This window comes from Pogoniulus pusillus, chromosome 11, assembly GCF_015220805.1.
Source record: "Pogoniulus pusillus isolate bPogPus1 chromosome 11, bPogPus1.pri, whole genome shotgun sequence".
In the NCBI taxonomy this organism is placed as follows: domain Eukaryota; kingdom Metazoa; phylum Chordata; class Aves; order Piciformes; family Lybiidae; genus Pogoniulus; species Pogoniulus pusillus.
The window spans coordinates 6724325-6751814 of NC_087274.1; the positions used below are offsets into that span (position 1 = coordinate 6724325).

Below are 27490 nucleotides of genomic sequence, written 5' to 3' on the forward strand. Positions count from 1 at the left end.
TTTTTGTTTGTTTGTATTTTTTTTGTCGTTTGTATTTTTGTTGTTTTGCTTTTGTTTTTTGTTTTTGTTTTTTTTTTCCCTGTCTGTTTGTCTGTTTTCCATAAAACTTCCCGGAAGAAATACAATATTTACAGGCAAAATAAATAGAACAACACACCTGATTTCTGCTTTACCTGCTGGCAAACAGTCAGAGGTACTAGGGAAAGTATGGCTTGTAGGGGAGCCCCTCCCTTCCCCCCCCCCCGCCCCTCCGTGCCCCCCATCATGACGATGACGATGATGCCCCTCCCACCCTCCATTTCCCCCTCCCTGGCCACCCCAGGGCTTTGCATAATAGCCAGGAAGGAGCCCCACGGTGGAGTAAGGGGAGGGGGGCAGCCCGTTCCCAGCGTCTCCCTCCCTGTGCCCAGGGTGGGTAGGTAATAGGGAGGGGAGGGTGGTCAGCAGAGGATGGGCACCCCATCAGCAGTCACCAGCCGGCCTGTGGTAGGGTCATAGGTGCCTGCCAGGTAGTAGAGGTCCTGCCGGTCCTGGTACTTCTTGTTGCGGGTCATCTGCTCGTAGTGCTCCCGTCCCACCACCTGGCACTTGTGGGAGATGGTCTGCACGTCGTTCTCATCCTCATGGCACGACTGGTACAGGGCGTTCTGCAGGGCGGCAACAGGATACCGCCATTTATCCCCTCTGCCATGACACCCCTCCCTTCCCCAGCTTCCTATGCCCACCCCTCACCTTGCCGTCGCTCTGCCGCTTGCCCAGCTTGGTCTCCTCGGGGTGGTAGAACCACTTGACCTTGACCACCATGTTGCTGCCCCAGGACTCCCACATGCTCTCGATGCGGCCGATGTAGGGCAGGTTGGGCCGCCCGGCCGAGAGGAAGACAGCGCAGTCCCCGATGCGCAGCGTCTCCTTGCCCCGCACGATGGCCTTGTAGAACAGCTTCCGTGCCTTGCCCTTCATGCCCCGACGCTGCGGGGGGACAGCAGCCGGGGTCAGGGATGGTGCATGGACTCCCAATCCTACCCGGCCTCACCCTGCCTGCCCAGTGAGACTCCCAGCACCTGGGGAAAGCTGGGTCAGGATGGTCCCACAGCACCCATCCCAACCTGTGTGCCCTGCAGGCACCCTGCCCTGTGCACCTAAGTGCCAGAGCTGATGTAACCAGCATCCTGCTCTCGGCACCCAGGCACAACACCCACTGAAGCCAACCTATCCACCCTGCCCTGAGCACCCATGTACTCAAGCACACTTCCCCACAACCTCTGATACCCTACAATGTACCCATGTGCCCTGCACCATACCCTGGGCACAGAGGTATCCTGCCATGTACCCTGTCCCATGCACCTTATCCATTCACAGAGAAATCCTGCGGGGCACCCATGCACACTGCCATGCACTGTGCACCCATGCCTGTGCTTTATGCTCTCTTGCTCCAAGCATCCATGCTCACTGCCACGCACCCATGTTTTGTGTTATGCACCCACACATCTGTCCCATGTCCCCATGCACCCTTTCCCCAGTTGCCATGCCCTTTCCTTTCCCACGTCCATGCTGAGTGGCATGTGCTCACTGTGGGCACTGGCCGTACCTGCGTGGGGTTCCCTGACCACCTCCAGAGCTGGCGTGCGGGCAGGAAGGCGGAGATCTTTGGCCGGTTTTCCACCGAGGGCAGGCGCTGCCTCCGGGAGAACTCTTTGGCTTTGGAGAAGCTGAGGGCTTCCTTGCGCTTCAGCTTGGCCTTGGGGCCGGCGGCTGTGGCCTTGGTGAGGAAGCATCGCTGCGGTGTGCTGCCCTTGGAGCGCAGAGCCTCCGGCTGCGCCAGCAGTGCCGGCACCGGATGGGAGAGGCAGGTCTGGAGCAGCAGTGTGGAATCCTCATCCTCGGAGCTGTAGGAGGAATCCTCATTGTCGGAGGAGCAGAGGCTGGAGGTGGAGATGGAGCCAGAGCTGGAGGAGGTGGAAGAGCCCGAGGAAGAGGAGGAAACCGAGAGGCGGGTCATGAAGCGAGAGGACACATCGGCGCCCAGCCCCCCTGCCTCCTCATCCTCGTCCATGTCCGAGTAGGAGCTGTGGCAGTCGCTGTCGCAGTTCAGGGTGAACTCAGCCTGGCCCGAGTATTTCCGCAGCGCCAGCCCCACGGGCAGCTGGTGCACAGGTGCCCGTCCCTTCCTATCCTTGCCTGCCAGCGCCGCGTGGGCGTAGCCGTGGCTGGCCAGCGGTCGCTCCAGCTTGGCCCCAAAGTCCTTCTCAGCCAGAAGCAGGGCTTTGCAGTTCTTGTTCTTGGGGGACGTCACCCCTTCGTGGTCCAGCTTGACCAGGTACTCACTGCCTGTCTTCCTCCGGCCACTTTTGCCCATTTCTGCCTCCATCCGCTCGGCCTTTTTGGAGCGGAGGAGCTTCTGGGCAGCAGGGAGCACCAGCCCGGCCCCAGCTCCAAAGGAGGCGTAGGAGCTGGCGATGCGGCTGAAGGAGTCGGCCCCAAAACCGTTGCCAAAGACAGGGGCAGCCAGGTGGTGGTGGTGGTGGTGGTGCACCGGGAAGATGGTCTCCTTGGTCCGCAGCTTCTTGGCACTGCCGTTGACCTGGAAGAGGTTCTGCAGCATGGCTGTGCCTTTGCTCGACGCCTTCCGCTTTGCCTGTGCCACCGCCGACCAGCTGAGCAGCGGCCCGCCCCGCCGGCCCACGAACGGGTCGCCCAGCAGCGGCGCTTTGCCACCGGACAGCATCTCCACAGCTTTCCCTGCCAGCAATCACAGAATCATTTTGGTTGGAAATGACCTTTAGGATCATCGAGTCCCAGAGTTAACCCATCACTGCCAGGGCACCACTAAACCGTGTCACTCAGCTGGTGCCACATCTACACAGCTTTTTGATCCCTCCAGAGATGAGGTCTCCACTACCACCCTGGACAGCCTCTTCCAGGGCTTGACAACCCTCTAGGGGAAGAAATTGTTCCTCTTGTCCAACCTAAACCTCCCCTGGCACAACTTCGGACCATTTCTTGAGCTGTTCACCCTCACCTCATTACAACTTTTCAGGTTCTTGTCTCTCCTGAGTATCCTTCCCTGCAGGCTAACCAAGCCCAGGCTCCTCAGCTCCTTTCTTTATCAGCAAGATGGGATCAGAAGGAACCAGCAACCATGAAGGAAGACAGACAAATGGACTGACAGAGGCAGGGTTGCTCTGGGTCTGCTCCCATCCCTGCATATCTTTCCCTGAAGCTTGACCTCCCTTCCCCATTGCTGCCATGCTCTGTGCCACTTCCCTACCCTTGCTCCTTTCCCTGCACTCTGCCGCACTCCACTCCCAACCCCTGTACCCATCTACTCTGCAGCCCTTACCTTGTTTGTATCTCTGCCTCCTCTGCTCCCTGATGCCCCCATTTCAGCCTCCTTCCCCACATCCTAACACCCTTCCCTGCATGCTGCAATCCCTCACACCCCTGCTGCCGACACCATCTTCCTAGGACACCCCACTAAAGATGGTCCATAGGTGGCAGCCCCTCCCATACCACTTTTCTCCTTGCTGGCTGCCTTCTTGCCCGAGCTCTTGGGGGGCTCAGAGCCATCGTGGCGGTCGGGGCAGAGGCTGGAGGGCAGCTCGCTGGCAGGGGGTCCATCACCACAAGACCGCTTTGTCCTCCGGCACGAGCTGGAGACCAGCAGCGCGGGGGATGGCTCGGTGCCTGTGGGCAGAGCGTGGGTCAAGGCTGGCCGTGCTGCCCTCCCTGCCCAACCCCTCCAGCCCACAGCACTCGGCCCCATCCCACTCACACTGGATCTTGAAGTCGGGGGGCAGCAGGCGGATGTTGGAGACAGCGATGTGCCCTGTGTCCCCATCGTCAAACTCCACCATCACCGCCTCAGGGTCATCCTCCTCCTCATCACTGGAGGAGCCTGCAGCACGGGGAGAGTTCTTGGGATGTTGTAGGGGTCCACAACAGCCCCAGGCCCAGCCAGCCAATCCACAGCCACCCCTCAATCCCTCCTCACCTCGCACCACGTTCCCTGGGTAGAGGCACCGGGATTTCTGACTCCAGTAGGCACAAACGCGGGTGCCTGGCGGGAGGCTGCGTCGCGACTGAGGTCGGATGTCAAGGACCTGTGAGGAAGCAACGTGATGGGGCTCCAAGGGGGCACCACTGCCCGCTGGGACCCTCCCTGGCCTCCCAGCCTGCTCACCGCCTCCTGCAGCAGCTGCTCCTGTGAGTAGATGCGCTGTCGGTTCCCCCGCTCACCCTCGATGATGATGCTGTAGCTGGAGAAGGGGCACAAAAGAGGGCCTCAGCACCCACTCATCCACCTCAACGTCCCCACCCATGGCAGGGACCCCCACCCTGACCCCCCAACTCACATGTCGGGGGGCTGGATGGTGCGGACACTGCCAGCGTAGAGCAGGCTGTCCTCTTTTGGGATGAGGATGTGGAGTCCGTCCCGCAGATCTTCCTTCTGGATGGCACAGGCATGGGGCAGAGGGGAACAACGACCTCCCCGCAGCCCTCCTGTCAGGCAGCCCCCTCCTTCCTCCTCCTCTTCTGAGAAGCTGCTGTTGTCATCAAAGTCGAAGTCGTCCTCCACGGTGAAGCTCTCCAGCAGCTTGCTGACTGCCCGGCCCTTGCACTGTTGGGACAGGGAGCTCAGGGTGGGTGAGGGGCACAGGGGATGTCCAAGCCAGGGCAGGAGCCTGGCTGCTCCCTCTCACCTGCTTGGTGGCCACTTTGCTTTTGACCTTGGCCAGCTTCTTGCCCTTGCTCAGGATGGTCTTGGCACTCCGAGGGGAGAGAGCCAGTGAGAGTGCTCCACTTTTCCGCTGTGGGAGGGGGCACAGAGCAAGCTGATGGCACTGCAGTGCTCACCCCAGCCCTTTGGGGCCCATTGCCACCCCAGACCTTGCATCCCATGGGCCCATCACCACCCCTGCACCACCCCAGCACCCTTACTCTGTTATTTATTGTCCCCCAGCCCCAACAGCACCCACAGCCTATGCAAAACCTGCACTTATCCCTCTGCACCCCAAAGACTCACAAAGGACCCCAGCCACACCAACATTCCCAGCTCCTGCACACATCTATCCCTCTCTTGCCCCTCTCTGCCCAGGTCATGGGTGCCCCCCGCCCTTTGCCCTCCATGCTCACCCTCAGGGCTGACTGCAGCACCTTGCTCTTGCGTGTTGCTTTCTTCAGCCTTTCGCTGGCCAGCCGAGCCCCCTCATCCCTCGCCGTGAAGTGCCGGGGCTCGGTCCCGCCAAAGAGGCTGCTGGCAGGGGCCAGTGCACTGGGACCGCTGGTGGTTGAAGGCCGGGGGCTCTCCTTGGGCTTGGGCTTCAACTTCTTCTTGCCTCCCTCCTCACAGCCACCTGCCTTCCGCCGCACTGGCACCTTCTCCAGCTTGCCAGCCCCTGGCTTCACTGGCCGCTGCTTGATCTTCACCTCACCCTCAGGGCTGCCCAGGTGGCAAGGTCCTGCTGTGGCAGAGATGAGGCTCAGGGGACCCTGTGGGTGCCCACCCAGGCCTGGTGTGTGCAGCAGGTGGGGTCCTTGTCTTTTGCTTCCCCCCAGTATCCGTGTTACCTAGCAGCCCCTGCCTTTCTTTCTTCTTCTTCGCCTTTTCATTGGCCTCCATCTTTACCACGGAGGACGGGGAGGGTCCCAGCACGGCCACAGGCACTGAGGGTGGCAGGGACAAGCCTGGCTCATCATCACCATCCTCACTGTCAGTGTCCCCATCATGCTCATCTGCAAGAGAAGAAGGCAGCAATGAAGGACTCTGCACCCAGAGTGGCTGCTGCACCCCACTCTGTGCCTAGAGAGAGATGCTGCTTCCCTGTGCAGGACAACATGAGTCAGGGTCCTTTGTGACCCTCCAGTACAAGCCACTACCTGGAACTACCTGGCACTGGATGCATCCCTCTGCCCTGGCTCTGCAGCACCTGCTCCTTACCCCATCCATGTGCCAGACCTCTCACTTCTATCCCTGTGTTGGACGCCAGATCCCACCCTCAAGCCAGCCTTGCCTTTAAACTCTGCTGACTGCCGGGAGTCAGGGTCCTGTGGCTGGTACTTGGTAGTCTTGGAGCTCTTGGGTCGGGACAGTTTCTTCTGGATGCGGCCGCCAGGGTTGGGGTCTTTCCGGCGGAAGGGGCTGATGCCAGCGGGCAGCCCTTTGCTCTTCACCTTGTGAGCCACCTTGCATGCCAGCTTGCCTGGCGAGCTGCTTTTCTTGCACCGCACTTTCTCCTGGTGGGGCAGAGGATAGCTCAGGAGGCGTTCAGCAGCCCCCAGGCCCTGGTGTGGTAGCTGGTAAACAGTGGAGCTGGACTCACCGGGGAGCCGAATGTTTCCTCAGCCAGTTTGCTCCTCTTCTTCTTGGGTTCGGGGTCCCCTCGCAGCTCAGCACACAGCAGGGACAGGCTGGTCTTCACTGCCCTGGTGAGGAGTGTGGTATAGGCATAGTGCCTGCAAGACCTCACAGAGGGATCCTGCTCCACACAGATGGATCCTGCAGCCCCTAAAGGGTCCTGCACTCCTGACTGGATCCTACACCTTCAGCTTGATTCTACATCCTTTGCTGGATCCTGCATCCTTAGGTAGATGATAAATCTCTGTCTGGATCCTACATTCCTCAGAATCCACAGCCTTGTCTGGAACCTGCACCCCTGTCTGTATCCTGTACCCCTGCATGGATCCTGTCCCCTGTCTGGATCCTACATCCCTGTCTGGATCCTACATCCCTGTCTAGATCCTGCCCCCTGTCTGGATCCTACATTACTGTCTGGATCCTACATCCCTGTCTAGATCCTGCACCCACGTCTGAATCCTGTAGCCCTGCCTGGATCTTACAACCCTGTCTGAATCCTGCAACCCTGTCTGTGTTCTGCAGCCTTGCCTGTACCCTACAACCCTGCCTGTATCCTGCACTCCTGTCTGGATCCTATACTCATGCCTGGATCCTGCCTCCCTGCCTGGGTCCTGCCTCTTCAGCCACATCTTGCACCCCTTGGATGTATCCTGTTCCCCCAGGCCATCACCAGCCACCATCTCTCCCCTCCACATCCCACCCCCCTCCCTCCAATAACCTTCACTCTCTCACTAATGTTTTGTGACATAAAACCTAGAGATTAATTTTTTTTCCCCCTTCCCTTCCGTCTTAATTGAAGGAACCATTTAGCGCAGATTTAACTGTTATTACTGACGGGGAGGGGGTGTCGGGGGGGAGGGAGAGGACTGGGGGCCGGGCACGCACACACACTCCGAGCGTGTTTGGACTCGCTCTGAGGATTTATGCAAATGGGCCTGTCGGGAGAGGCAATTTGTAGCCGAGAAGGACAATTATACAGGGCCCGGGAGTGGGGAAACGGCTGCGCCGGGCGGCTAATGGGTAATAATAAAGCGCCGGCAGCACCGAACGCCGCTGCAGCGTGACCGATGGCTTTATACGGCACAGATAAAGAGGCTTTTATGCAACGCTGCTCCCGCAGCCGGCACGGGCACACACACACTCACACACACACACACACACGGAGCTGCCACCCAGCCGAGCCCCCTCCCAGTCACATGCGGGTCGAGAGCAGGAGCACACTGGAGTGAGCAGCCAGACTCCCACCCCCCCCAACAATACGGCCGCAGCTGGGTACGGGGGTCCGCCAAGCACGGCCACCTCTGTAGCAGCATGCCCGGACCCCCCCGGCAGCAGGGTTGGTGGCCCATCCCCAGGGACAAGGAGGACACGCGGCGCAGGTCACTCACTTGACCTTGCGGCTCTCGGCCCTGCCCAGCGTGCTGGAGTGCTTGCGCTTCCTCGGCCGCCCCGGGCCGCGTCGCGCCGGGCTCCGGGAGCTCTCGTCACGCCTGCAGCCGCGGCAAGACCGGGGGCACCCTGAGCTGCGCAGCCACCGCAGGCGGTGCCCCTCCACCGAGCCGGGCTGAGGACGGGCCCAAACTCATTGCACTGGTGGCCACCACTGCTGGCCCTCCCCAGCCTCCTCATAGGCCACCCCACCCGCTGCCCTGCTGCCCTCCCCGCCCAGTCCTGGGACCCATCCCGGATGACGACGGGACATACTCGTGGTCATGCCGCCTCTGCAGCTTCACCAGCTCCCGCTGCTTCTCCTTGTAGCGGCGCTGGAGCTCGGCCAGCCGCATCCGCACCTCCACCTCCTGAGTGTTGAGCTGCTCGATGGCTGCCTTCAAGGGGCAAACCTGGAGGCCGAGAGGGGGTGTGGGCGGGCAGCTGGCCACTGCCAGCAGCCTCGGTCTCCAGGGCTGAGACCGGGCACAACTCGTCCCACCTCCCGCTCACGTTAACTCGCAAGGAGACACTCACGGCCTTGGTTTTGGGCGTCCAGGTGTACTTGCGGCGGGGGATGCGGGTGCGGGGTGGTGGGGAGGTGGGCAGGGGGCTGAGCGCAGGGGGGCTGCCCTCCCGGCTGGCCGCCTCCACCAGTGACCAGGCGGCTGCCACCGTGGCCAGGTTCTGTAGGTTGAAGGCCAGCAGGTCCTCGTCCTCCCCTGCTGGGACAGGAGGTCAGCAGGGACAGTGGGGACATGCCCTGGACCCCCACGCTGACCTACACATGCTCTTGTGTGACCAGCACACCATGGTGGCACCAGGGCCATGTGGGGTGAGAAAGGCTGTCAGTTGGGCAGGGGTGGCTATGGGGCACAAGGCCATGCCATGGGGTGGCATGGATGAGTGGAGTATCATGCAGGATGGCAGGAGTGGTGAGGGGCAAGGGGATGGTGCACAGGGATGGTGTCACCAGGCAGGTGTGGGGCTGAGAGGCTGGCAGAGCCAGCCAGGATTGGGTGCACAACAGCAAGCACAGCCAAGCTTGGAAGGGATGCAGTGATGTGCCCCATCTGGGTGCCCCAACTGTGAGTGGGGCCCCACTATACCCACAGCATCACGGCTTCAGACCACGAGGCCACGGGCAGCACTGAGCACGCAAGCCCCCCCCCCCCCCCCAACACACCCGCCGCAGTGCTGGGGACACGCCAGGACGGACGGCATGGCCATGCTGGCCTTCCCCCGACGGGGCCCCTGGGATTCCCTGGGGAAGCCGAGCCGGGAGGGAATCCCGGCGCCTGCCTGGAGCCAGTGCTGGAGCTGAGCCCTGGGCTGCGAGCAAGGGTTGGCTGCCGGGCACTGCGTCGCACCACAGCATCAGCGCTGCCAGCGTGCACACAGCCCTCTGTGGCAAAAAGCTACACGGGCCTGCTCTCAACATGCACCCCCAGCCCCCTGATCCAGAAATGCACCTGCAGCCCCCCATTCGAAAGTGCACCCCCCGAGCCCCCTGCTCCAAAAATGTACCCAGAGCTCTCTACACCAAAAAAGCATCCCCAACCCCCTACTCTGCTGCAGAACACCTCTACTGCCCAGCCCTGCTCTCATGTGCACCACACAACCCCTCTCTTCCACGCCCCACACAGAGAATCTGCTGCAGCACCCTGCATAGGGGGCACCAGGGCAACTAATTATGGGCCAAGGAACACCACGTGGCAGGGGACATCAGAAGGCCAGAGTGCCACGGGGAAGGGGGAAATGGAAGCAGAGGGTCCCAGGGGGCAGGGCATACCGGGGAGCGCTGGGATGCACCAGAAGCCATGGGGCAAAGTGCCAGGAGGATGGGATACCACAGTGCAGGGCTGTCAGAGGCCACCAGGGACCACTCACCTCCTAGGGCCAGGTCACAGCGGCGCCGGCGCAGCTCCAGGTCGGCCAGCTCGCTGAGCAGGGCAATGCCAGGGATCCCTGAGGCATGGGGGGCAGGTGACGGGGGGGCTGGAGGGGGCTCCTCGGGTGAGCCCAGTGCTGGCAACTCCCCCAGGTCAATGCCAGCGGCAATCAGAGCCTCCAGCCCTCCCAAGCAGCCCTGTCGCCCGTTGGAGTCTTCGCCATCCTCCTCATCACAGCTGCCCTCCGGCTCTGAGCCATCACTGTCGCCTTCCTCCTCATCCTCCTCGTCCTCGTCCTCCTCTTCCTCCTCCTCTTCCACTTCCTCAGCAGTGGGGGGTAGCGGGGAAGCCCCCACCACGGGCACCGAGTGCTGTTGCTCTGGTGAGCTCTGCTCCGGCGCTCCCTGAGCCGTGTCTGGGCACACCCCAAAGGGCTCCTCAGTAGTCCCCTCAGCTGGTGCTGGTCCCCGCTCTCCACAGAGGGGTCCCGGGGTGAGGAGGAGGTGGTGGTGATGAAGTAGCACTCCGGGGCCTTCGGCTACTGCCTCACCGGCTGGCAGCTCCTGTGAGGGTCCTGACTCCCGCAGAACCTCACCGGTGGGACTGAAGGTCCGGGACTGCTCTGGCTCAGCCGGCGGCGAGCCAGCGTGCATAGTGTCGGGGTCAGCCGGCTCGGCTGAGTGCGCCTCGGAGAAGCCCATGCCAGCGGCGGGGTAGCTGTAACCAGGGGGCAGGTCTGCGGGGAAAGAGCTGACTCTCAGCAGGGACCCCTCGGTAACCCCCAGCACCGTGGGCAATGTCCTTCTCCTTGCCGCCCCAGGTCCTACCTGGTTCCAGGGATTTGGGGTAGTCGCGGGGCGGTTGCCCCTCTCCGCGCTTGTCCTCACCGTCGCTGCCCTTGCTCTGGACGGGCAGGGGGCTGTCAGCCGGGGAGCGGGGGGCAACAGCAGAGCTGGTGGTGGGGCAGATGGGTAAAGTGCAGGGGGCCGCAGGAAGGGTCATGGGGCACTTGGCTGGGTGCCGCAGGGCCGGAGAGTGGCAGCAAGGGGACAGCTTGGGTGGCCCAGGGGCTGTTGAGGACAGGCCCTTGGTCGGAGGGTTTAAGGCAACTGCTTTGTGGGAGGGTTTGAGGGGCTTCTCGGGACCCCCATCCTCCAGCTCCAGAGGCTGCTCCTCCGGCTTCCGCTGCAGGGGACACAGAGGTCAGCATGTGCCAGTCTCACAGCCTGGTCCCTGCCCATTGTCTTGCAATCCTGTCCCACATCCCAGCCCTGCATGCCACTGCCCTCCCTGGACAGCACCACATAGCCCAACCCCTCTGCCCAGTCTCAGTGGCCCCATCCCTTGCACAACAGCACCTCAGCCCCCACATCTCACCCCCCAGCCCTACAGTCCCACCCTACAGCCCAACTCCAGTCCAACCCTGCATCCCCAACCTAGCCCCACATCCCACCCCACACCCAGCCCTCCAATGTCTCCATGCCCCCAGCTCCACTGGCACCTGGACATGCGCCTGGCGCTGGATCTCGAGGGCCTGGGCTGCCCGCTGCTGCTGCTGCAGGGCATAGAGCTCCTGCTGCCGCAGGAACTGCGAGCGCGAGTACACAGGCAGCTGCCCCGTGTGCTGCAGGTGGGCGCTGGGACCCCGGCCTGGGTACATCGGGGGCCACAGCGATGCCTGGTCCATGACGTCAGCTGTGGGTGGCATTAGGTCAGACAGGGACCAACCTCAGGATCACCCTGCAGATCCCAGCAGTACCATCCCCAGCTCTGCCCCCCTAGTAGCACCCACAGGGACCCACCTCCCACATTTGCATCTCCAGCATCACCTGCAAGGACTCATCTCCCACCACTGCATCACCAGAAGCACTAAAAGGAACCCACCCATCTCCCACTCCCTACAGCCCCAAAATCACCCAAAGGCTTCACATTTCCCACCCCTGCATTTCTGACAGCACCCGCAGGGAGCCCATTTCCTTTCCCCCCCTAGACCAACCCCCCAGCAGTGACTCTAGAGCCCATCCCAGCCTCACCCAGCGTGTGGGGGGTGCCGTGGGCTGGGGGCTCAGTGGGTAGGATCACGAGCTGGGCTGGGGGGTCCTGGGAGAGGGGGAAGACAGGCTGCATGGTGCTGGGCATGGAGGCAGGGAAGGTGGGCGGCAGGTTCTGGTGCAATGCAGGGTGGCCGATGCCTGCAGGGTAAGGAGGGGTCCATTAGTACTGAGGTTCACTAAGCAGCACCCCAGCACCCCCACTGCTGAAGGAGGGTCAGCAGTCAGTCATCCCCACTCCCACAGCCCCCCCGTTTGCCAGTGGCACCGACCATAGGAGTGTCCCCCCATCCAGATGGAGGGGCTGCGCGTGCGGGGCAGCCAGTGCGTGTGTGCCGGGTGGGCATGGGTGGCAGGGTCCCCTCCGAGCTGCCCTGTAGGCAGTGATGAACCCCCAGCAATCATCAGGTGGGGGGTCAGCTCCCCAGGACATCCCCCAGAGGGGTGCATTCGGGCAAACTCCACCAGGTCCTTGTTGTCCCTGCAGGAAGAAAAGGAGGGAGATGAGGTGTGGGGCAGAGTGCCAACACCAGGCACGATGGAGACTCCCTGGCGCTGGGCACCACAGAGACCCCTGGCTCTGTCTCACTACTCACTGGAGAAGGAGCTCTCGCCCTGCCAGCCCCAGGCGCTCCTCGCAGAGCCGGCCCCGCTCTTCCTCTGCTTCCAGGTCAATGAGGTGCATGGGCCGTGCAGTGCCCGCTGTGCCAGAGACACGATGTTGGCATCAGCATGGCCCCAACAGACTGCCACCAACCCCCCCCAACCTGAGCCCTACCTTTGATGCTGGCAGCCGCCCGGCCCTGCCGCCCGGTGCCACCACTGCCATAGGAGGTGTCAGGTCGTCCCAGTGTGTCCTTCTGCCGTGCCACAGCCACAGCGATGCCAACAGGCGGCTGTCGCACCTCACCTTCGCCAGTGGCCAGCCCATCGTGCTCCCGGCCACGGGCACAATCCGGTCGCTCCAGTTCTGGCTGCCCCTTTCCCGGGGGGAATTTGGCATCTTGATGTGCGCAGCTGCCCTTGACACCCCCCAGCCCAACGAAGGGGGGGCCCTTCTGCCCCCCTAGCAGTGCCTGGTTGCTGTATTTCAGCAGGTTCTTCATGGCCGAAACCTCATCTGGGGCAGTTGGTACCTCCTGACCCAGCACTGGGCCCTGAGTCATCAATGCAGCCGGCTGCAGACTCGTGCCAAAGGGGTCCAGGTAAGGGCCCTTCCTCTCCTCTGCCACGCCAAGTGGGGGTCCCTGGCCCTGCACGCCCCATGGGGGCAGGTGGGGCCCACCATAGCCCAGGGCACTCAGCTCCAGGGGCTTGCGCTTGCCCTCAGGGCCAGCACTGGCTGCCTCTGTCTCAGGGTGCTGCTGGTGCCGAATTCGTGCTACCTTTTGGGGGCCTGGTCCAGAGGGAGGGTCCTTGGGGGGGCCCTTCTCTAAAGTGCAGCAGGAGGGGCCAACCCGGACACTCAACGGGTCAGGGCGGGCAGCACGGGAGCAGTCAGGCGGTGGTGGTACCTCAAAGTAGCCCTTCTCCAGAGCACCCTTGGGTGCTGGACCCCGGCTGGCAAAGGGCGGTCCCTCAGCTGCTCCCCCACTTAGGTACTCCAGCCCTTTCAGCCGGGCACTGGGACCCCCCCAGTCCAGTCGCCGCTCAGCAGTACCCTCTGCTTTCAGTGGGTGGTGGAAGGGGCCACCATAAGTGACTGGGGGCTCTGTGCCCACCTCAGCGTGCCGCTCCTTGGCCTCTGCACGCTCGAGGCCACCAGCTTCTGCCGTCACCTGGAAGGAGCGGCTCTTGTCCGTGAGGTGCCCCACTGAGGGCACCAGTGTGGCACCACTCAGCTTCAGCTCTCGGCCAGCTGGCTCTGGCAGCGGGCACAGCATCTCGGGGCCAGCGTGGAGTGGCAAGCAGGGGAAGGACCCAGCAGTGGGGCCGAGTGTGGCAGGTCCAGTGGGCACCGCGTAGGAAACAGCATGGTGCAGCATCTGCCGTCGCTCCACGCACTCGCCGTAAGGCTGGGGCATCTCAGGGGCACCTGGCTCCCGCTCCCCTCGACATGTCTCCTTGGCACTGCAGCGGCCGGCGCGGGGCATGGCACTGCCGGCACAGCTGGGCAGCACAGCACGGCTGGTATCGCCATCCAGCCCCTTGGCACCCAGGAGGCAGGAGGCGAGGTGCTTGGGGCGTCCATCGCTGGCCCCTCGTGTGGGCAGCCCCTCTTTGCAGTGACCCTCCGGTGGCACCGGCAGCACCACCTTGTGTCGCTCCTTTGGGTCCTCCTCAGGTGGCCGCTCTTTGGGGTCCCCCTTGCCCACCTTCTCTTTGCCTGCCAAGAAGCGGTCGTAGTCCTTGGGGGTCTTGGGCAAGGATCCAGCCTCTCGCTCCCGGCTGCAGGAGCCAGTGGGGGGCCCAGGAGCTGCACGGGCGATGCCAGGGAAGCCGTGGCTGGTGGGGAGCAGGGCGGGTTGGGTGGGCAGGTTGCGCAGGTAGAAGTTATCTGGAGAGAAGGGTGATGGTTGAGCCCCTAGTGGTCCCCTCACTGAACAACGGTGAGGGTCTGGGCACCCAGGGCTGCAGCCGTGCCAGCACTGGCTGCCCGCTAACGAGGGGAGGAGCGTGGGGGACGGCAGTGCCTAATTAACTCCATTTACCACCCAAACAATGTTCCCTATTAAGCGCCCGCCACAATATTGTGAAAAGCGAGAGCAGCGGCTGGGCTGGGTGCCCACCACCCCGTGCCCGCCGGCCCCAACTCCAGTGACACCAGGCGTGGGCACTGGAGACAGGCACCGAGCCCCCTACCCACGCCAGGCTGGGGACATATGCCACTGTGGGGAATCCCAGGCAACCCAGTGGCACTGCAGTGTCATGCCAGGACCCTGGTACCTGCCTTTCTGGCTCTCGTAGAAGCGGTGCTGGCCATAGAGGACGTTGCTGTTGCTGTGGTGGTCCAGGTGACTCATGGGCAGGAAGGTGGAGGCCAGGCTTCCAGAGAAGCGGGGGTACCCTGGGGCTGGGGACACAGCGGTCAGGAGGGCTCAGGGTGTGCTCACAGGCATACAACCCTCCATGGCACCTTTGTGCAGTGCCACAGCATGCAGCACACCACAACCTCCCAGTCACTCACCACTCTGGCCATCAGTGCCAGAGCCTGTCACCTCCTGCAGCACATGGACTCTCCTGCCTCCCCAGAGCTGCTGCTGGGCTAAGACCCCCACAAAGTCACAGCAGCAGCAGCAGCTGTAGAGACCTCACAAACTCGTGGCAGCTGTGGCTCAGCACAGCCCTTGCAGGCCTGTTCAGCGGCATGCTCAGGCTGCCTGTCCATCAGTGGTGAGCTGCTGGAGCTGTGTGTGCTGCCCGTCCCCCCAAGCCCCCCCCCGGCACGCCGTGCAGGCCCCGGCACGCCAGGAGCCAACTGGCAGCCGGTCAAACTACCAGCTGGGCTGGCTGCCAGGGCCCCGAGCCAATACCACCTCCCTGCTCCTTAACTCTGTCGGCCCTCGCTCTGGCCGCTGTGGTGGGGATGGGGACACGCTGGTGCTCCAGGGGGTGCTGGGGGCAGGCCCCTGCTTCCCTCTCTGTGGGGTGTCTCTTTAACTGGCCCCAGAGGTCACCATGCTGCAGCCAGCCCCAGTATAGGGGTCCCTGCAGTGGGAGAGGAGTAGTAGCCCCCAGTTCATCACCAGTGACATGATCTGGCCTGGGCTCAGCCCAGCTCCTGGGACGTGGGGCAGGGGGTCCACAGATTAGCATGAGCATCTTCGCCTTTGTGTCCTGATTGCAAGGTGGCAAGCCTGGTCCCCATGGATGCCCAGGGGGGTCTGCAGGCCTGTGGCTCTTCCCAGCGCCACCCTGAAGCTTGCTGCATGCCAACCGTGTGCCCGTGTCGGCCAGCTGCCATGACCACCCCACGTGCCAGTGTCTGGGAGGTCCAAATACCGTCCACATGGGCACTCACTGGATGTCACCTGCCAGCACCGGGCAGAATCCCATTTGCATCCTGGCCAACCCACAGGGCCACCTGACAGGGCCACCCTGTTTGTGCGCCCCCAGGGTGCTGCAGCCCATCCCTTCCCTGACACCCACTCACCTTCATGGGAGTGCGAGAACCAGATCTGGGAGGTGCTGGAGTGGGGCCCACGGAACGCTGGCTCCGGGGGAGAAGCAGTGGGGCCTGTGGGGTGGCTGGGTGCCCCTGAGCCCAGGCTGCCACTCAGGAAGCCCCCCATGAAGGAGGAGGTGGGTGCACTGCCCATCAGGCTGCCGCTGGCTGTGGGGAAAGAAGAAAGAGTCAGGGGGGGCTGCCTGCGCTCCTGCTCGCACACCCACCCCACCGCTGTGCTCGCTCATGCACACTCGTGTGCTCATGCCAGCTGCAGGGCTGCACACAGGGCACGCTGTGTTTGCACATCCCTTGGGCACACAGGTCCCCTGTCCACATGCACACTTCCTGACCCCTCGTGCATGCCCATCCCTCATGCACGCGTGCCTCTAGTGCACGGGCACTTGGTGAGCAGGCCTAGCCTTACTGTGATGCCCCTTCTCGCACATGTCCCCACAGCCCCATGGGGCTCACACATGTGCCGTGCCCTGACCCCAGATCCATTGCCTGGGCACACACATGTGCTGGTGCACAGGAGGCTTTGCACATGCATGTGGCTTCCCACGCTGCTGCCCCTCCCCATCCGTGGCTTGGAGCTGCCGTGGGACACTGGCAACTCTGGTTATTGGGATGGCTGTGCCATGCCAGGGTCATCCCACTGCCAGCATGGGCAGACACTGTAGACAGCAGCCAGAGTCCTGCCAGTTACCAGGGTGGTGGCAGGAAGGTTAGGGACACAGGGACAGCCATTGGTGCCAGTGCTGGCTGAGCACTGGGACAGGGACAGGGGCATACGTGTGTGCATGTGTGTGCCCATGCATGTGTGCACACATGTGCAAGAAGGGGCAGAGCTGTGGAGAATCGTAGGGGAGGGGGGCAGCCCTCACCCTGACCCTAGCAGCCTCCCTTAGCAGCTGGGGGGGGCCCCAGCACCCCATCTTGGTCCCCACCCTGGCTGAAGCGTGAGGTCATGGTGGAAACATCGGAGCTGATGGCCAGTGGACGGGTGAGAGCCAAAAAAGGGGGAAAACTGTCCGGCCCTCGCTGCATGGACTCGCTCCCCGTGTCCATCTCTGTGCCAGCACGGGCTGGCATGGCTGCAGCCATGTGCCCATCGCTCGGCACGGCTCGGCGTGGTGTGGAGAAGCCCAGGCTGGCCAGCCGCCCGGCCGGGGCAGGAAGCAATGCTTTGCTCTCTAAGCCGGCCCACGCTCCCTGGCTAATCCCTCTGGGATGCCTCTGGGATGAGTGTCGGGATGTGGTTTCAGGCAGCTCGCTCCTTCCTGCGCTGGCCGGTCGGGGACTGAGCCTGGGCGAAGGGACCGCGTGGGCCAGGGGCATGGCCACACCCTACCATGATCCTGGGAACCGGACGCTGCCCACCCTGTGCCGGCACACACCGGGACCCACCGGCCTGTCACACCATGCCGACCCACCCTGGAGGAACCTATGCTTGATGCTGCTCACAGGCAACCACCCTGGCACAATCCGGCCCCGGTCGTGCCGGGGGACCCCACGGCAGGGCGTGGAGCAGGCAGCGTGCCGGGCGGCTGTGCCGGGCAGGAAGCCGAGGTTTCCAGAACGAGCCTTTTCTGGAAGCTGTGAAACAGGCTGTAAAAAAATAAAATCATCTCCCCCCCCCCCCCCCGACTTTCAACGGCGGCAGGGCCGTGCCGGCGCAGAGCATCCCAGGGGGCTGGCAGGCCTGCGGTCTGGCTCCTCCACACCTCCCACCCGCTGACTCATGCCCACTGGCACGGTTGGGTCCCCTGGCGCACACCGGCCCCACGGTCAGCCCCGCAGTTCCCACCCGCCTCACATGCCTGCCCGCACCTTGTCCTGGCCCCTCGCACACTTGTCCCTTTCCCTGTGCTGTCCCTGCTCAGTATGGTGTGCACAAAATAGCTCAGCATGGCACGGCCTGGCACAGCGCAGCCTCTGCCCTCTCTGGTCACAGTGCCAACGAGAACACCAAAGGGCCCCCGAGACCGTGCACAACTCATCTCAGCCATGAGCATGCAGTGCTAGAGCTGCCAGCACAGGGCAGACAGGCAGTGGGATCCCACCCCAGTAGCGTCACCCTGGGAACCCCCTGGCTGAGTTCCCCATGACCAGCACCATGAGTCAGTCCCATCAGTATCACTCCCAGCCTTGGCACTGGCACAGCTGGCAAGAAAATCCCCCGTGCCAGGTGCAAGTGGGGTGGGAAGGTTGGTCATGGCCACAGCCACCAGCCCCGGGCTCTGATGGCTTCTGGACAGCTTTGCACTCCACGTTCATGCTGGGAATTCTGGCAGAGCCACACAAGCACTATGCTGGCCCCAGACACCCCACAACCATCCTGGCACAGCCCTGGTCACACCACACCCTGTGTTGGGCCCTGCAGTGTGGCCAGGCAGAGAAATTCAGACAGGGGATGAGTATGATGGCAGCCAAGACTCCCAAACAGGGACAGGGGGAGGCAGCAGGCAAAGGAGAGGGTTAAAAGGGAAATGAAACCACTGCCAAACCTCAGTGGAGGGAAGGGGTGGGGGTTTGCCTTGATCCCAGACTCACAGTGGATCACACGTGTGACAAGCATGCCAGGTCTCAGCACAACCACATCAACAGCGCTGGGGGAGATGAGGGCTGGGGAGGGGGGAACATGGGTGTGACTTGGGGGTGGGAGCAAAGGGTGCTTCCCTCCAAGCCACTCTTCACCCCCACACCAAGTGCAGCACAGATGGGAATGTGTCAGGAATACGGAAAACTTCCCCTCCCAGTATGCAGGGTCAAGGTGGGTGTGTGAGGGGCCCAAGCCCTGTTGTGGGGTTACTTCAGGCACAGCTGCTTGAAGCCCGACAGGTTTATGGGCCAGAGAGCAAGGTCTCCAAAGTGACATTAGTAGGAAAGGGAGCAGGTCTTTAGTCCCTCCTCTCCAGGATGTCCCAGTTCCTTGCCATGACTCCAGGAAGCCAGGGAGTTGCACCTTGTTATTTAGGGGCTTCATTTCAAGGAAGGGGTCGAGCGGGGGCTGGAGCCCCTCAGCCACACCCGGGCAAGGTGATGATGGCATCTGCGGTGGCACGAAGGACGTGCGCGGGGTGTGGAGTTGAGTTACTCCCTTGGCTATTTCAGGGCTGGAACATTCCAAGCGAGGCCAGGGCCGCACGCGGAGACACCGGGAACTGGCAGGGACCCTCCTGCCCCACATCCCCACAGCTGGGCACCCTACGGAGCTGCCTCCCACCAATCCCTGAACGCAGGGCAGGACGCAGCCCCCGGGCCTCCCCACTCCCAACCAAGCGCTTTGCAACCCACGCAGCCCCTTTTAAATATTTGACAAACACGAAATAAGTGTAATATAATTTCCTCGGCGTTATAATTTAAGATTAATCCATATTGTTATGGCACTAAATAAATGCTGTAATATCGGAACGCGGTTCAAACGAGCTTGACAGAGCGCCAGAAGTACAATTAAAACGTTATCCGATGGGTAATCACGCGGCAGTCGCTCCGCGCTAAGTGCCACTCGCAAGCTGTTGGCTTGCGACGGAGGGAAGGGGAAGGCTGGAGCTGCCGAGAGGCTGCTGCGCGCTCCCGCCTGCTCGCTGGGGTTGAGCGCTGCTCCGGGGCCGCCTGGGCACTCACTGCTCCGGGCACATCGCTCGCACGACCGACACCCGCACACTGGCACGGCCGGTGCAGGCTGCTGGGGGCATGCTGCCCGCACTACTGCTGCACAACTTGCATGCCCGATGCACAGCCTGCACACTCAATGCACGACTTGCAGGCTCGATGCACAATTTGCACACCCAATGCACGATTTGCATGCCTGACATGCAATTTGCACACCCAGCGCACGACTTCCATGCTCGATGCATGACTTGCACACTTGACATGCGATTTGCACACCCAATACACGAGTTCCACATGCAATGCACTATTTGCACACCCGGTGCAGGACCTGCATGCTCTATGCACGCAGCTTGCAAAGCCCAGGGGCCATTTTAGGAGCAGCCCCAGAGCTGAGACCACAGGGAATCTGGAGAGGGCCCAGGGTGTCCCAGAACCCGACCCCCACACAGCCCCACAGGGAGTTGATGTCCCTAAGCATGTGGACCCTCCACGGATCTCACCAAAACTCGGGGCCCGTAGTGCCACTTATAGCACGTAATTTCTTGCCTTGAGGGAGCAATCCCAAGGGGCTGCGAGCACTCATCCCATCCCTCCGGGAACTTGGGGACACCAGCACCCGACAGGGTCACATCGTACCCCAGGGTGGTGCTTGCAGGGGCAACGACACAGGCAAGGGTGGCTGGCAGGGCAAGCATGGCAGCATGGATGGAGTGATGCGGACAGACAGGGATCCAGGCAGGGCCATAGGCAGGGATCCAGGCAGGGCCACGCTGCGCCCATCTGTTTCGTTTTAGGGAGCGGATAGAGAAGAACTCCAAGAATGAGATTATTGGGTGAGTGTTTATTTACTGCGGGGGGGGGGCGGGGGGGGGGCACAGCCCGTGTGAATCTCTGCAGAGTCACCGAATCGCCAGATCCTGCTATTTTTGTTTCCCGCTGTAATTCCCCACTGGGTTGCCCTGTATCGCTGCCATCAGGGACACGAGAGGAACCGCCTGGGGAGGGGGGGGAGGGGGGCGCACAGCACAGCACAGCCCTGGTTGGACGGTCCTGAACGGCGCTCGGCACACAAAACCCTCCAGTGACACTGCCGACAGCACTGTCCTCAAGCCTACCAACTTGGGCGCGGGGACAGGAGACAAAGGCCAGCTGCTCACAGTCTCGGGTCCTGAGGCACACTCACCCCACCCCCAGTTTGGGGTGATCACCAGCAGCTAGCCCCAGCAGCTGCTGGGACGTTGCCATGCGGCTGCTCGGGCTGCCCATTCCCTTAGGCCCCAGCACACAGCGGCATCTCCGCACGGATCGTTAACAAACAGATGAACCCTCTCGGCGGCGATTCCACAGGATCTAGGGGTCTCCGCATCCCGCCGGACACGTGCGTGTGTCGGCCACCCCGGCACAAGCGTGGCTAACAAGGAGCAGACAAGTTAATCTCAAAATCTGTTTTAACTTTGACACCTACTTTTCCAAACGCAGCGCAAGCGGCGGCGCGGCCGGGCTGACACGCAGCGCCGAGGAGCGGAGCGGGGAGCCCCCGCGCCACAGCTACGCGGGAGCCCTGCCGTGGCCTCCCAACCCTTGTCCCACCCCACGTCTTCAGTCATTAATGAGGAAGCTGCAATGTGGAGCGGCTGCAACGCTGGCACCCGGCCCTGCGCCGCCGCCCCAGCCAGGGGCCACCGTCCCCACCTGCCCCACGTCGTCACCACCCCAGCCGTGCTGGGGGACCGCGCAGCACCCGGCCTGCAACTTAATCCAGGGAGGGGAACAGCTGTGGGAGTCTGGCTGGCCACCAGCATCACGCTGCCAGATCACCGCCCGTCCACCACTGCCAGCACGCACACCCGCAACAGGACACACACCCATGTCACCGCAGCTGGGCTGCACACCTGTGGTGGGATGCACACCCGCACTGCCGCAACTAGTTTGGGCATTTGCACCAGGATGCAAACCAGCACCGGTTTGCAAAGAAGGACTACGGGGCTCCAGTCGCATACTAGCACCAGCATGGCCACAGCAGTGCTGCTCCCAGCAAAATATGGTACTTGTGCAAGCCCCCCCACCCTCCCACCACTCTTTTAAGCCCCGCGATGCACCGAGGACGCTGCCGCGGTGACAAACAGCCCGCCACGATCCCAACTATATATTAGTCCATAAAAACGTCAGAAGGGCCAAATTTGAGGCCCCTGCGTAAAAGCAGACTTGGTCGAGCTGCTGCCGAAGTTCTCCAACCCTCTGCCCTGCGGCTGGGGTCTAGGACCCCCAGCCCTGCTTGCCATGGGGCTCGGCACAGGCATGACGGGGTGGTGGAGCTGCAGCCCCGCGATCAGGTCAGGGCAAGGGGGCTGCACCGCGGCCTGGGCTGGGCTCCCAGCAGCTCCGGGGGTCCCTGAACCCCAAGCACCAGGCAGGGCAGCGGCTCCCTGTGCTCCGGCCCCTACCACTGTCTCGTGCCATCATTTGCATGGTCCTGGTGCCAAAACCAGATGCAAACCGGAGCATTTGTTTGCAATAACTGCGCGGCCCTGAATTATGGCTTTAATAAAATCAAGCTAAACAGCTTTTATCTCCCCTTCCCAGGGCGGCCTCCGGCCCCCAGCAAAGGCTCTTGGGAGGTGTAGTCCAGCCCGAAGCCGGGAGCCATTTGGGGGAGCGTGGCCGGAGCCCCAGCCCCCCCCCCCCCCCCCCACCCTGGGGAAAGCCAACAACGGTGCCCCGCGGCTGCCGCGTGCCGCGTCGGCCTCGCCACCGCCACGGCCGCCCGGCAAACCGCGGGCTGGCTTTATTTGCTGGGTGGGGTAATTATCAATCATCGGCGTTAATTACCGCTCCGCACGCTGCCACGGATTCCCGGCCCCATGGCACGGCCGCGCCGTGGGGAAAATGGGGTGCCAGTCCTGGAGACACACCACCCCCCCACCCCCACCCCCCCGCCAGTCCTGTCACGGTGATGGGCACTAGATTATGATTTTTATTCACTCCAGCAACGTTCCCGGACGCGCCTCCGAGTGCGGCTTGCCGGGATCGGCTCCGGCTGTGCCGGCCCTGCCAAAGCCGGGAATATTTTTAGCTCTTTCTGTTGTTGGGTTTGGCTGCCTTTTTTTTTTTTTTTTTTTTTTTTCTTCCCCTTTTTTATTTTTTTTTTTTTAAGGCGAGTTTCTGCCGGAGTATTTTTAGCCTGATCCATGTTATTTTAACAACCTCCGTTGCATTTGGGCTCCCATGTGTCGCCCAGGCCCCAGCGGGCGTGAGGGTCCAGCCGCCGCAGCCGCCGCTGCAAGGACACCAACACGCAGGAAGCCAACAGCCCCCCCAGTGCCAGCGTTCCCTGGGGGGAAACCCCTCCCAGCCACCACGAGTCAAAACAGCGGTCGAGCCTCTACCCCAGTCCCCCACCCTAGGGCTGGACACTGAATCCCAGTACAGAACCCCCTACACACACTCCAAACCCTGGGGGAGGTCAACAGTAGTCCCGGGGGGGGGGCAGTCGCAGCACGAGGGCCGCCGCCACAAAGCGAAACCGCCCCGGCCGCGGGCTCGATCCATAGCCACCTCCCAGGCACCCCTCAGTGCCCCACCGCTTTCCAGCTCCTTCGAGGAGCCATGGGCCCCCGCCACCCCCCCGCGCCGGCCCGGCCGTGCCCCCCGCCCTAATCCACGCACTAATTGTAATCCCATTAAAGCAGATATAATTTTATTAGTATTCACAGCTCATCAAGGCGGCGACAATAACCGGAGCTGCCGCCGTGCCGCGGCGAGAAAACCGCCTGTGCCGGCGAGAAGTGGGGGGCCCCGGCCAGCATCGTAGAGTCGGCACCGGATCTGGCCCTAATCCTGCTTCAGCTCCATCCCGGAGCTTGGTGGCAGCAATTCCAGCTCCCTGCTGCGTGCCCTACACCCCTGAAGTCTCCACCACCACTCTGCGGCTGTGCATCTCACTTCGGGCACCCCGCACCTCACTTCATCTTTGCCCAGCCGCAGCCGTATGCCCTTTGCCAGACAAAGCAGCGCACACCGTGGATGCCGGCGCATCGGCCGGATTCGGCGAACCCCATCACGGTGCCGGCGCAGCTGGCCGTGCCGTGCCCGGGGCTTTGTCCGTCTCCAGCACGACACCAGGTGCTGAGGCGACCGCACGCGCTGCAAACCCCTTCGCACCCTGACACTTCGGCGCTTTATATAGACCCGGGGTTTGCTGACCTTTCCCCGCCGTCGCCGCACCACGGCACCGCCGCCGCTGCGCCGGCTCCGCGCATAACGGCCTCCTTGTTCACCCAGAAAGCGCTTCCTTGTTCAGGCACCGGTATCTCGCTGGGCCAGGACGGGAGTCACGCTCCCACAGAGCAGGGAAATGCCCCCACCGTGTGCACGAGCCCTCCCTCCCCCCCAAAAAAAAACCCCCACCGGGCGTAGTGACAGCAGGAGCAGCACAAAGAAGCCAAGACCCCAGTGCTGTGCTGGACCCCACGTCCCACCCGGCCCCCTGTGCCGCGGCCGCTCCGGCGCCTCTGACCTGTGTGCGTGGCCATGGAGATAGGCGCGGGGAAGTACTTGGTGGGCTGGAAGTGTCCAGGGGGCTGCACGGCACCGTGTGCCGAACCCGCCACACGCCCCGTGCCGTGACGGTGGCCCAAGCTGCCTCTCTCTGACAGCAGCCGCGGCGGTGGAGGTGCGAAGTCACGGCCGTCCATGCCGGGGGCACCCACCCACCCGCTCGCTGCCCACGGCGGGCACGGCGGGACACCGACGGGGCTCCTCGGGGCGGCCGGCGATTCTCAGCGCCGCGGCGGACCGGGTTGGGTGGCGGCGTGCCGCGCTCCGTGCCGGGACTCCCGGCTCATCCTCCGCTCCTGGCGCAAGGGAGAGAAAGGAGGACGTGAGAGCGTGACCAGGACGGGAGGTTACAGTACCCTTGTGTCCCCAGGGACCCCCTGCATGCCCCCCCCCCCCGTGCCCCCAGTGTATAAATCTCCAATTTCCCCAGTATACAGCCCCCTTTTTTCTCTCCGGTATCTCCCGTGCCTGGCCCCCTTTTCCCCACCATCCCTGGCGCACTGCCCCCCCATTTCCCCAGTACTCCCAGTTCGCAGTTCCAAATTACCCTAGCACCCTCCGTGCACAAACCCCAGTTTCTACACTACTCCCCGCGCACGACCCCCGGTTTCCCCAGTACCCGCCCCCTCCCCGTTTTCCGGGTGCTCCTGGAGCACGGCCCCGGCCTTCCCGCCCGCCCCGCCCCGGTTCTCCCCGGGGCACGGCCGCCGCTCCTCGGCCTCGCTTCACCGCTACAATGGTCACTATTCTCACCGCCACTGCGCGGGGCCCGGTTACCCGGTGCATGGCCCCGTCCTTGCCCTGCTGCTCGGCCCCAAATTTCCCTGTTCTCGGTTCTTTTATTTTCGCCCCGATGCACCGGATGTATCTCCCCGGTGGTCATACCCCAGTTGTCGCCGGTCTCCCCGGTACACGGGTTCTGTTTCCCAACCCTGTCTTTTCCTCGGTGCACGGTTCTCTCCTAGTCCCTGCTGCGCGGGCCCCCTTTCCCGTTTCCTCCCCGGTGCACGGGCCCTGTTTCCCGTTGCCTCCCCGGTGCACAATCTTCTCCTCCTCGGTTTCCCTTCTCCCCGGGGTTGCACGGTCCCCGCTCCCCTGTGCACGGCGCACGGCCTCGGTTTCCTCCTCCCCTAGAGCGGCACGGCCGCCGCTCTCCGCTATTTCTCCGGTGCTCGGGCCAGCCCTTTGCCTTTCCCCGATGCCCGGCCCTGGTACCGGAGATCCTCCAAGCCAGCGACAGCCCGCCCGGTGCGGCGGGCCCGCGGAGTCATTGTTCTCGGCAACGCCGGGGCCGGCGGGGCCCGATCCGGCGGGGAGCCCGCGGCTGCCGGGGCCGGGCCGGGCCGCGGCGAACAAAGGGGAAGCGGAGCAGCGAGCGCGGCCGGGGAATCTCCCGGTTCCTTTCGCAGCGCACCCGGGCTCAGGGGTCCACGTCCCGGTGAGGACGGGGAGAGCGCGGCCGTATTATCCCGAGTGGGAGGCGGAGGGCAGCGGCTGAAGGGAGAGATCCCGGCACAGCCCCAAAAGGTGCGGGTTTGTAAATAAAACTGCGGGAGAGCGATACGAAAAAGAGGGGCATTCGCGTAAAATAAAAACAAGAAAATTTACGACAAAATTTTAAGCGGAAATAATGGAAAGCAAAAATATTTAATGCAGAAAAAAATTTAATGCATAAAAAACCCCACACGAATGAAAAAAAAAAAGGTTTAATGGACAAAATTTTAGGGGAGATCAGGAAGATTTCGAACGCCCAAAAATATCTGAATGGAAAAAGATTAACGCACAACAAAAAATATTTACTGTGAAATAATATAAAGTAAAACAATGTAGAAAAATATTTTAATGTTAAAAAAGCACACACACAAAAAAAAGGGAAAAACCGCGCAAAAATGTTAGAGGAGGGAAAAAAAATGAACGCGCAGAAATATTGGAAAGGAAAAAAAATAAATGAACGCGCAAAAATGTTGGTTTTTTTTTAAGTAAAAAAAAAAAGAAATCCCAGCGCCCCAAAAACAGCAACAAATTAAATGAAAAAAAAAACTAATTAAAATTAAAGAGAAAAAAATAAAGCCGGCTTAAAAAATTGAAAAGATAAATACAAAAGCGCCCCAAATCACAATAAAAAACCCAAAACAACAACCAACAACAACACCCCCCTCCTCCTCCTCTTTCTCCTCCCCAAGCACCATCCCGCAGTTACTTACCGGCGGGGTGTTGCGGGGTGAGTGCGGTCGGTCCCGCCGGCAACGGCGGAGGCGGCGCGGGTCGGCCTTGGCGGGGGGTGCAGCAGCAGCAGCAACAGCAGCAGCAGCAGCAGCGTGCTCCTGCCGGTGCCCGTGCACTGCCCATGCACCGGCTGCTCTTGCAGCAAAGGGAACCGGAGAAAGAGGAGGGGGGGGAAGGGATGGGGGGGGGGGGGGGGGAAGGGGGAAAAAAAAAGGGGGGGGAAAAAAAAGGAACGGGGGGAGGGGGGGGTTGGGGGGGGTCCCCGCCGCGCCTCCCCGCTCACGCCGCGCACTCCGTCGGGGCGACGCGCCCCGCATGCTAATAAGCGCGTGCCCTCTCGCCGCGCGCGCGCGCCGCCCCCTGATTGGCCGCCGCGCGGCGCTCGCGACCCCCCCCTCCCCCAACAACTACCACCCCCCTCGTCCTTTTGCCCCCCTCCTTCCCCCCCCGTACAACTCCCCCATTTTCCTGTGAGCGGCGTCCGTCAGCGCGCCACACCCAATAGGCTGGCGCGGAGCCCAAGACGCTTAACCAATCAAAGAGCGGCCAGGGTGACGACGCGCGCTGCCGGCGCCTAATTCAAGCCCGGCGGATGAATGGGAGGAGCGCGCATGCGCGGTGAGTGAGCGGACGCGGGGGGGTCGGTGAGATGCAGCGGGGGTTGCATTGCACCGAAGGTTGCAATGCAACCCCCGCTGCAACGCAACCCCCCTCCTCCCGCCCCCTCGTGCTGATTGGCTGGCTACCCGCCAGCCCGCTGTCAATCACACAGTGTAAACAAGGCACTGATTGGCTGCAGTTTCAAGGCGGCCCCCAGGCGGGAAGGGAGGGGGGACACGCCAGTTTCTAGGCTTCCCCCAACCCCCCACCCCCTTCCCCCTCCCTTACTTCGGGCGGACCCCGAGGGTCGGGAGCGGAGCTGCGGAGATCAAAGGCGACGGCGAGAGGGGAACGGGCCGGAGTCAGGCACCGACTCTGCTGCCAGGTTGGGAAGGGGGGGTCTGGGCGGGGGCGGATTAGGGACTGGGGGGGGATGCGTGCAGTGTAGTGGGGGCTGAAGTGCTGGGCTGTGTGCAATGGAGGGAAGCAGTGCGAGGTGTAGGTTTGCAGTGGTGGGAATTCGTCCGGTGCAAGGTGAGGGACTGTGCATTTCGTGTGTGTGTGTTTAATGTTGGGGGGCTAGGCGGTGTTGGAGGCAGCAAAGTGAGGTGGCTGTGCATTGTGGGAGGGGGAGAACATGAGATACTGGGGGGCCATG

The 27490-nt window shown here is 62.5% G+C and overlaps 1 protein-coding gene across 6 annotated transcripts; it reads right to left on the reverse strand.

Annotated features, from left to right (window-relative positions):
• Positions 1-267: 267 nt before the first annotated feature.
• Positions 268-26646, reverse strand: BAHCC1 (BAH domain and coiled-coil containing 1). 6 transcript variants are annotated; one of them, XM_064150706.1, is made up of 27 exons: positions 26211-26646; positions 23966-24302; positions 15820-15999; positions 14617-14739; positions 12505-14223; positions 12323-12428; positions 11999-12207; positions 11709-11867; positions 11177-11370; positions 10503-10860; positions 9674-10411; positions 8321-8505; positions 8060-8196; positions 7744-7845; positions 6321-6423; positions 6012-6234; positions 5569-5733; positions 5134-5459; positions 4701-4808; positions 4353-4618; positions 4181-4256; positions 3992-4100; positions 3773-3895; positions 3511-3684; positions 1589-2739; positions 733-969; positions 268-647 (listed from the first exon to the last, which is right to left on the reverse strand). In XM_064150706.1, exons 2-27 carry the CDS (start codon positions 24141-24143, stop codon positions 441-443), a joined length of 7656 nt encoding a protein of 2551 aa, XP_064006776.1. In that variant the 5' UTR covers positions 24144-24302; positions 26211-26646; the 3' UTR covers positions 268-440. The 6 variants fall into 6 exon arrangements, with proteins under 6 accessions (XP_064006776.1, XP_064006773.1, XP_064006774.1 ...); XM_064150703.1 differs by having other exon boundaries at positions 5134-5462; XM_064150704.1 differs by having other exon boundaries at positions 8321-8508.
• Positions 26647-27490: the final 844 nt, after the last annotated feature.